Here is an 8,738-nt window from a genome sequence, read left to right as displayed (position 1 = left end):
AAATATTTAAAAATTAAAAACAATAGTACACAATAAGACACCCAAGAATAAGAGTGAAAATTTAAAATGCCATATTCCTTAAGTTCTATAGTAAAAATACCATCTTTTATAAACATAAGCATTCTATGCCCTATTCTTTAAATATCCTTTGATTTGATGGGTTTGCTTGGTTTTCTGTGAAAGTCTTACACATTTGACCGATTAATAGCTATCAGTCATAAAAGTCAATGATTGGACAGCTATCAGTCAAGAATACATATGAACGATAGGTGGCTAGATCATGTGTTCGCCCGGACGGACACATAATTTCACCGGGCGGACACATGATCTAGCCACCCATCGATCATATGTACTCTTAACTGATAGCTGTCAAATCGTTGACTTTTATGACTGGTGGCTGTCAAATAGGTAAAATGTATAAGGCTTTCACAAAAAATCAAGCAAATCCATCAACATGAAATGGTAAAATAGGTACTTCACATAATTAGGGCATAGAATATTTTGTATGATAACTTAGGATATTTTTACAAAAAAAATTAAGAAAGTGAGCATTTTTGTCTATTAACACCAAGAATAAGATACAAATCTCAAGCGACGTGTCATGAGTATGCTATCTCAATTCTCAATAGAAGGAAAAGGAAAAAAACATGACAAAACAAACAAAAAAAAAACAGTGGCATATAAATTTCAGTAAAAAGGGAAAGTATAAAATTTACAATAAAATAATAAAATATTCCACGAGTGTCGGTTATATGAGTTTTGGTAACATCCAATTTGTTCATGCTACCAAACACAGCGTTAGTGTTTGTTATTATTAGTCTTCTTTTTCAATTTCCAGTAAGACTTAAAATAACTAAGGCAAGGGAACGCAGAGGCTGCCAACTGCAGCTAGCGCATCAGCTGCTCTCTCTCTCTCTCTCTCAAGAGTTCTTGAGACTCAACGTGGTAAGTCTAGGCTACATCGTGCTATATTCTTTTTCATTCAACAATTTATACTGTCGTCTTGTTTATTTTTCTCCTCTGTTGGCTAAACTTTTCCTCTTCTTCAACTTCTGGTTTACTAAAATTTTAGGAACAACTTTTATGGAGTATGATCTTTTGCATGTCAATAAAGAAAAAAACTTCTTGCTACAATATATATTACAGTGATCCCACCACTTGATTCATGCCTCTTCTTCAACTAGTCATGTACACACACACACACACACACATATATATATATACACTATATTGCCGTTTCTGTGTGTGTCTGTCTTCTTTCACGTGCTATCATGGTACAGTGAGATTCTTTCCGTTACTGGTTGTTGGTCTAGAATCTTTTTTTGCCAAATAAATTTTGCTATTTTGTGGGTAATAGTGTCATAGTTTTTATTGCGGGGCTTCGAAAATTGAATATTGGGAATTTACCAAGATGGCAATTATTGCACTATTGAGATATGCATCATTATTTTCAGACCTCATGCTTTGCTGTATATTCCCTTTTCTTCATCATTTTGTTACCAATCTAGGAATATTAATAAATAAAATGCCAGTTTTGAAATATCCATCTCAACCGCAAGAAAAGCATTATTAAGTATGATTCACGTTTCAATATCAATGCTAAAATAGAGAGTGCTAATTTCTGTGGGTTTATATATTATGATGTCGTCTAAAAAAAATAATGATATTTCTGAATAGTGTAACGCCTGGAGTAGAAAGTAAGTAATATAATGGGAAAGTGAAATATTTGCTAATGATATTTGTTTTCGATAGCTACCCTTTTTTTTGTTTTCTTTTTTTCTTGCGCTGAGGTTTTGGTTGTTGCGAGTGGAGGTTGTTTCTGTGGTTTCCTTTGAAGGGATAGTCTGGTTTATTTCTTTCTCTGTTTGCCATATTTGGTTTTGGACGATGATGATCATGGATTAGAGGTTGGGATTTGTCTCATTACAAGCCTTATTATGTACCAAAATTTGCTTCTCTGAAAAACTTCTGTAAGTTTCTGCAAGGTTGTGGGCTCAGGTGGCCCTCTGAGTGCTTGTTGCTTTCTATATCATCGTCTTCGCTCATCCGTCTCAAATATGCAGACCACTACATCAAGGTAAACTTGTCTCTCAATTCATATACATTCATCTTCTTATGTTTATTTCTCATACATTCATCTTCTTATTGTGTTCTGTTTCGGTGCAGAGGTGGTGGTGGTTCCGCGCTTCAGAACGCCAGGAAGCTCAAAACTGCCGCATCAGATTCTACTTGTGTTTCTTCTCCAAATCCGATTATCAAAACAGCCAAGGATCGAAGTCTTAAAACCATTGATCGCAGATTACCGCGTGCTCCAGTTACTGAGGTATATATATGTGCATAGATAGTTGAGCAGTTTGAATTTTGTATTTAATGCCAAGTTCCAATCTGGAATGGCAGAAAAAGAGGCCGAACAAACCGTCTGAATCAGAGGCTCGGATCGCGCAGCTCCAAGAGGATCTGAAGAAGACGAAGGAGCAGCTGAGCTCAAGCGAGTCATGGAAGCGAAGAGCTCAGCAAGAGGCTGAGGAAGGCAGGAAGCAGCTCGCAGCCATGGCAGCGGAGCTCGAGGAGTCTCGGAATCAACTCAAGGAGCTCTCCGAGTGCGAAGAAGCTCGACTGCAGGAGCTGCGTAAGATATCTCAGGAACGAGATAGGGAGTGGCAGTCGGAGCTGGAAGCCTTCCAGAAGCAGTACTCGATGGACTCCGCGGCTCTGTCCTCCGCCATGAACGAGATCCAGAAGCTGAAGATGCAGCTGGATAGGGTGTCTCAGTCGGAAGCTGCTCAAGCGAGGCATGCCGAGTCCGCGCATGCCGAGATTCAGAGCTTGAGAGTCGAATTGACGGAAACTCTGCTCTTAGTTGATAGACTCAAGACTCAATTGAACGACAGTAGAGATTATGAATCACACGCCCTTGATGAGGTGAGTAGAGCTGAAACGCAGTTGCAAGTTGTTAAAACTGCTGAGAATGAGCTCAAGCTGGAGCATGACAATGTCGTCGAATTGTATAACGCTTTGTTGCTCGATTTGGAGAAGTCCAACTGTAGAGTGAAATCGTTGGAGGAGCTCGTCGCCACGCTGCAGAGTGATCTAGCTAACAGCAGCAACGTCTCTGCAAATTCTTCAGCTGAAAATGGTGATCGAGAAGCTGCGGAACTCAACGCCTTGAAAGGTGAAATGGATGAGCTGAGATCCGCCCTCGCAGATGCTGAAAGGAGGTACAGAGATGAGTACATTCAGAGCACGATGCAGATCCGAAACGCCTATCAGCTGGTGGAGCTCACGAGATCAGAGTCATCGGAGAAAGAGGCTCAACTTGACGCGAAGCTAAGAGAATCAAGAGCAGAAGTCGAGGAATTGAGGATTAAACTGTTTGAAAAGGAAAACGCAGCCTCAAACTTGGAAGAAGATGATGATGATGAGAGAGAGGCCGAGCTCAAGGCCAGTTTATTGGACAAAGAGGCGCAGCTGCAGGCGACAGCAGAAGAAAACGAGATGCTGAGGCGCGAAATGATGAAGACGGAGACTGAGCAAAGCAAAGCAGAGGAATCATCACAAGCTGCAGAGCAGGAAGCCTTACTGCAGAGGCTTGACTCATTGACGGAGGAAGCAAACAAGAGCTGCAAGAAGGTGGCGCGCGTCACTGAGCAGCTGGATGCAGCTCAGGCGTCCAACTCGGAGCTGGAGGCCGAGCTGCGGAGGTTGAAGGTGCAGTGCGATCAGTGGAGGAAGGCGGCTGAAGCTGCTGCTGCGATGCTGTCTACGACTAATAATGGCAAGTATGGGGAGAGACGAGGCTCCTTCGACTACCACTCCATCACTAGTAAACTGAGCTCTCCACAATCTGATGATGAAGACGATGATTCACCAAAGAAGAAGAATGGCAATATGTTGAAGAAGATAGGGGTGCTGCTGAAGAAAGGCCACAAGTAGATGTCAAGTTTTGTATTCCCCGTTTTTTGTTCATTTTATGTCATTTGAATTTTGTGTCAATTCTTCCTAGAATCCTGCCATTATGGTCAATTTTGCAAAGTGATCTTCTTTCCCTTGTAACTATTGGCTGCTCTTGTATTTTGTAATCCTTTTGAGTTTAATTCAATCACTTTTTTCTTGCCTGCCTGTTTATGTTAATCAGGAAATGTGAACTGTTTTGAGATTGACTTGCAGCTATGTTGAAATTGTTTATGTTGCATATAGTTTTTGATTTTCAGCTTTTGTGTCTTCTTGTTGATATACAATATAATCTTTAGCTCAATTCTCAATACCTTACATGTTTTGGAGCAAAAATGTATTTTCCATTAATATAGTACTCCCTCCGTCCCTGAAATGGCTTCCTCTTTGGGGACGGCACGGGTTTTAATAAAAAGTTATAAAGTGTATTGATAGTGGAGAAAAAGTGATATAATTATTATTGGAAGTTGTGAAAAGTGTTATAATTAGTATTGGGAGTGGTGAAAAGTGAAAAGTAAGAATAAATAAAGTATTATTAGTGGTGGGGTAGGTTTCCAAAAATGGAAAGAAAGAAAGAGGAAGTTATTTGGGGGACGTCCCAAAATGGAAAAAGAGGAAGTTATTTTAGGGACGGAGGGAGTAATATTAACCATAAGGTTCTAGAAGAATAAATATTTACCACGAGCGCAACCCAAAGAACTTGCCTCCTCTCAGACTCACAAGTCTCTTTTCATGGCCCAAAGTCAGAGTTGCAAACTAGTGGAAGCAAAAATATTCTTTATAATTTAATTTAGCATAATAACTAGCAGATTTTGGAAAGAGCTTTCTGGGGACTATCAAACAAGTTAGAAGGGGCATGAATTTAATCAGAGATGAATCTGTAAATTAGATTTAGATGCGGCGATGCCATGGGATATACAAGCTATCCTATACCGAATACCGATGGCCATGGGTTATGGTTTTCTAGGTTTATTTTGTTAAACTAAATATAATTTGAGAGAAAATAATAGATTTATTAGTATTATTTTAAATAAAAAAATAGATGTATAGAATCACTCTATAGCCTATAGAATCACTCTATATTACACACTAATATATTTTCTGTTTAAGATCACATACATATTCCAAAATATATCTCACCTTTTCAATCCTAAGTTACTGATTTTGATCAATTACAACTCAAGCTATAGTACTATTACCTAGACAATTTTCTGATACTGAAAAACATTATTGGGGCTACAGACTCATTGTTTACTGCTGATTCGTTTTTGTTGATTTTCTTTTAGCCTTGACATGTGTTAGTTGAGAACTTAGCTTACTTTACTTGCATAATGAAGTGTGCTAAACTAAAATGCCTTATTTTTAATGGCCTGTTAGCCATCAATAATTCTCGAGATGCGGTTCTTCAGTATATAATGTTTAATGTCCGTTTCAGTCGATCAGAATTTGAGCTACATAGTAGTGATGAGAAAGGTCCAACTTTAAAAATCTCTCGTCTTAGTCTGCACAATTTGTTAATGGTGTTATTCATCTTATTGCAGCAAAACGCGTGGTATGGGAGCTGGGCGCAAGCTCAAGTCCCACCGAAGGACCCAAAGATGGGCTGATAAGTCTTACAAGAAATCTCACCTTGGGAATGAATGGAAAAAATCATTCGCCGGGTATTGGGGGTGAATCCGACAATTACGGAAATGACGTCAGTCACGTCTGGATCAACGGGCACTAGCAACCTGAAACCACAAGCAACCTTAGAGCCCTCCGAAGAGCACCGGTGGGGGTGTCGATGGAAGGGCCTCCGACGCTCAAGTCAGTGAACTGATATAAGTATTAAACGTAAGTAACGTAACGAAAATAAATAAATGATAAAGAGAAGACAGCAGTAAGTGGTGTATCCGGAAGATCGGGGTGTCCCAGAAGTTGAATTATAGCTAATGAGCGATGTGGAATAAGGGGCGACGGACGTCCGGGCTAGCGGGGATAGTCGAGCAATTGGAACCCTTGAGAGTTGTGAGCGTGGAGGCGGAACGGAAGAGCGGGGAGAGCGGGAGATAACGAGAGTGAGAGATCGTGTGCGAGTGCAAGAGTGAATACGAGTGATTGCGGATACCATGATTGCGTTAGTGAATTAGTATATATAGGTTACGGGCCTGAAAGGAGGCGACTAGGGTTAGGGTTTGCTGGAATGCTCCTTGAAACTCTAGCGGTTCCGACTTCTTAGGAAACGATCTTCTGTGACCTCTCGTCTGACCTAGTCACTAAGTAACTGTTGAGTTTAGGATTTTTTTTAGTGGGTTCATGTATTTCCTGCATATGGGCCTACTTTGGATCTTATGCTATGAATGTGGCATGGATCGCATTACCGGGCTAGCCCGTTGGGCCGTATAGTTTCGGCTTATACGAATTTTACCCATTACAATGACAGGGTGCGGCATGCGCCGCAGGGCTGCGCTGTTGCGCGTGCCTCAAGGCTGTGCAGCCCTGAGGCATTTTCCAGTTTGAGTGGCATGTTCCTGGATGTTCAAGGCAACGTGCTCAAGTGCCTCGAAGTATGTCTACGTTTCAGACGAGGATTCCACCTTCTTCCCCTAGTCTTTGTCGCGCTTCACTGCTTTCTGGTCTTGAAGCCTCGTCGTGATACTGGGCTCCGAAGATGTTGTAGTGGCCACTCTGTGGGAGCCCGTTGACTTCTTGGTGGAGTGTACATCCTTGCCCTGAGATACGAAATGATGTCGAGAGAACAACTTGAAATAAAAAAATGAGAGAATATATTGAGATGCGAGAGAGAGTTGTGTTGGATGTGGAAAAAATTGTGAAAAATGGAAATGATGTAGTATAAATAGAAAAAGTAAAAAGAAAAAAAAAAGAAAATGAAAGAGACGTTGGAGGCAACAACAGTCAAAAAGAAAACTTAAAAAAAATAAAAAAATGTAAAACGATCGAATTTTTCAAATTTAAATCGGTGCGCGACACACGCGCACTCAACTTATTTCCTATTTGTGCTCGGCACCGAAAAACAGGCTCAACACGAACTGTGTTGGCACGCGAGCGCCTCCTCCCCTCTCCTGTGCCAGCTCGAGTTGGCTCTAGGGCATCCGCTCTGTGGATGTTCTTAGGTGATGGCGAGTATACAAGAATGGAATGATAATGAGAATGAAATGAAATGAAATATAAGATTCATATGGTTGGTATTTACAAGGAACGAATGGATGAGAATGAAATAAAATTAACATTATTATTATTATTATTATTATTACAATTATTATTATTATTATTATTATTATTATTATTATTATTTATTTATTTTTTATTATTTATTATCATTGTTTTACTATTATTATTTTACTACTACTATTATTTTTATTATTATTATTATATTAATTTTATTATATTATATTATTATTTTTGCAATTATTATTATTTATTATATTAATAATATTAAATTATTTATTATTATTATTATTAATTATTTAAACAAATAAACTTTTATTATATAGTAATCTCATATCCGTTGGAATACATAGGGGAGGGGATGAATGACTAATCCCATATGTATGAGAATAGGCATTCCATCGGAAACGGTGATTCCCATTACAAAAATAGTACTCCCTCCGTCCCAGTAAACTTGTCCCGTTTCTTTTCGGCACGGGTATTAAGGAGAGTTGTATTAGAGGTTAAATTGTATGACCCACATGTTTAATTATATTGTTAATTGATTTAAGTATTATTAACAAAACAACAATTAATTCTTCAAAATTATGCTGCTGACGTCGCTCTCAACTCCGGCAGCCGGCGCCGGCGCCGGCATCCTTTCTTTCCCCTCGTCTGTCTCTCTCCACCCCCTAAACACCATCATTCAAACAACCAACAAAAAAAATTAACACACATCATTTCCCCCAAATTCAAGAAGTGTTTATAGAGGCGGAGGCGAAGAGGCGAGAGGCGGAGGCGATGGCGCCGGAACAGAGCGGGAAAGGGGGAGGCAGATTTACAGAGGGGAAAAGAGGGAAGCGGCGCCGGGTGAATGGAGGTGGGAGGGCGCCGAATGTGGCGCTCAGATTCAGGTGGGAGGGCGGCGGGTGAATTGAGGCTCCTCTACGGTGCCGATTATGGCTCCGTCGACCTCTCATGGGCTTTCAACCACAGCGATTTTACAGATCTCCCTTCCCTTGCCTTTACAGATCTCCTCTAAAGGCGTTGTAAATCTGCCTCTGTAAATCTGCCTCCCCCTTTCCCGCTCTGTTCCGGCGCCACCGCCTCCGCCCTCTCGCATCCAACGTTCGGCGCCGGTCGATTTCGACCGGCGACTTTGGGATTTTCGGGAGAAACGAGAAGAGGCGACCAGTGGAGAGAGAGCCCTGTGGTCGACGCCGGTGCCGAATATATGCAATACGTCGCCCAACAATAGCCGACGAGCACCGGCCACCAACAGAGGGAGAAAGTGGTGGCGGCGCCGGTCGAATGGGGCGGACGATTTTAGGGTTTTCTGGAGGATGGAAACGAGGCGGCTGAGATAGAGAGAAAGAGAGAGACGAGTGCAGTAGGGAATAGGGAATAGTAGGAAATAAAAGGGATTTAATTAACAAAGTTAATTAAAATGGGTTTAATTAATTTTTAATGAGACTCCTAATTTTTACTAAAAAAGGAAATGGGACAAGTTTATTGGGACAACCCAAAAAGGAAAGTGAGACAAGTTTATTGGGACGGAGGGAGTATCAGTCATAAGATTGGGAATGAACGCAGAAATCATCATTACATTGTCATTCTATTCCTGCATACCAGCCATAACA

General features: G+C 40.7%; 1 protein-coding gene across 2 annotated transcripts; it reads left to right on the top strand.

Moving 5' to 3' along the window:
- Positions 1–803: 803 nt before the first annotated feature.
- LOC130997637 (interactor of constitutive active ROPs 2, chloroplastic-like) lies at positions 804–4,115 on the top strand. 2 transcript variants are annotated; one of them, XM_057923030.1, is made up of 4 exons: positions 804–945; positions 1,986–2,077; positions 2,167–2,323; positions 2,398–4,115. In XM_057923030.1, the coding sequence occupies exons 2-4, from the start codon at positions 2,058–2,060 to the stop codon at positions 3,931–3,933; spliced, it is 1,713 nt and encodes a 570-aa protein (XP_057779013.1). In that variant the 5' UTR covers positions 804–945; positions 1,986–2,057; the 3' UTR covers positions 3,934–4,115. The 2 variants fall into 2 exon arrangements, with proteins under 2 accessions (XP_057779013.1, XP_057779012.1); XM_057923029.1 differs by lacking the exon at positions 804–945 and adding an exon at positions 993–1,907.
- Positions 4,116–8,738: the final 4,623 nt, after the last annotated feature.

This window comes from Salvia miltiorrhiza, chromosome 8 (assembly GCF_028751815.1).
Source record: "Salvia miltiorrhiza cultivar Shanhuang (shh) chromosome 8, IMPLAD_Smil_shh, whole genome shotgun sequence".
Classification (NCBI taxonomy): Eukaryota; Viridiplantae; Streptophyta; class Magnoliopsida; order Lamiales; family Lamiaceae; genus Salvia; species Salvia miltiorrhiza.
The sequence above is the reverse complement of the archived record's forward strand: the minus strand, read 5'-3'. Positions and strand labels throughout refer to the sequence as shown.

What these genes read in the sequence shown, in the direction of transcription:
- LOC130997637 (XM_057923030.1), top strand. Translation starts at nt 2,058, where the DNA reads ATGCAGACCACTACATCAAG. An exon ending in ATGCAGACCACTACATCAAG is followed by an intron (nt 2,078 to 2,166) that starts GTAAACTTGTCT and finishes GTTTCGGTGCAG; the next exon opens with AGGTGGTGGTGGTTCCGCGC. An exon ending in CGCGTGCTCCAGTTACTGAG is followed by an intron (nt 2,324 to 2,397) that starts GTATATATATGT and finishes CTGGAATGGCAG; the next exon opens with AAAAAGAGGCCGAACAAACC.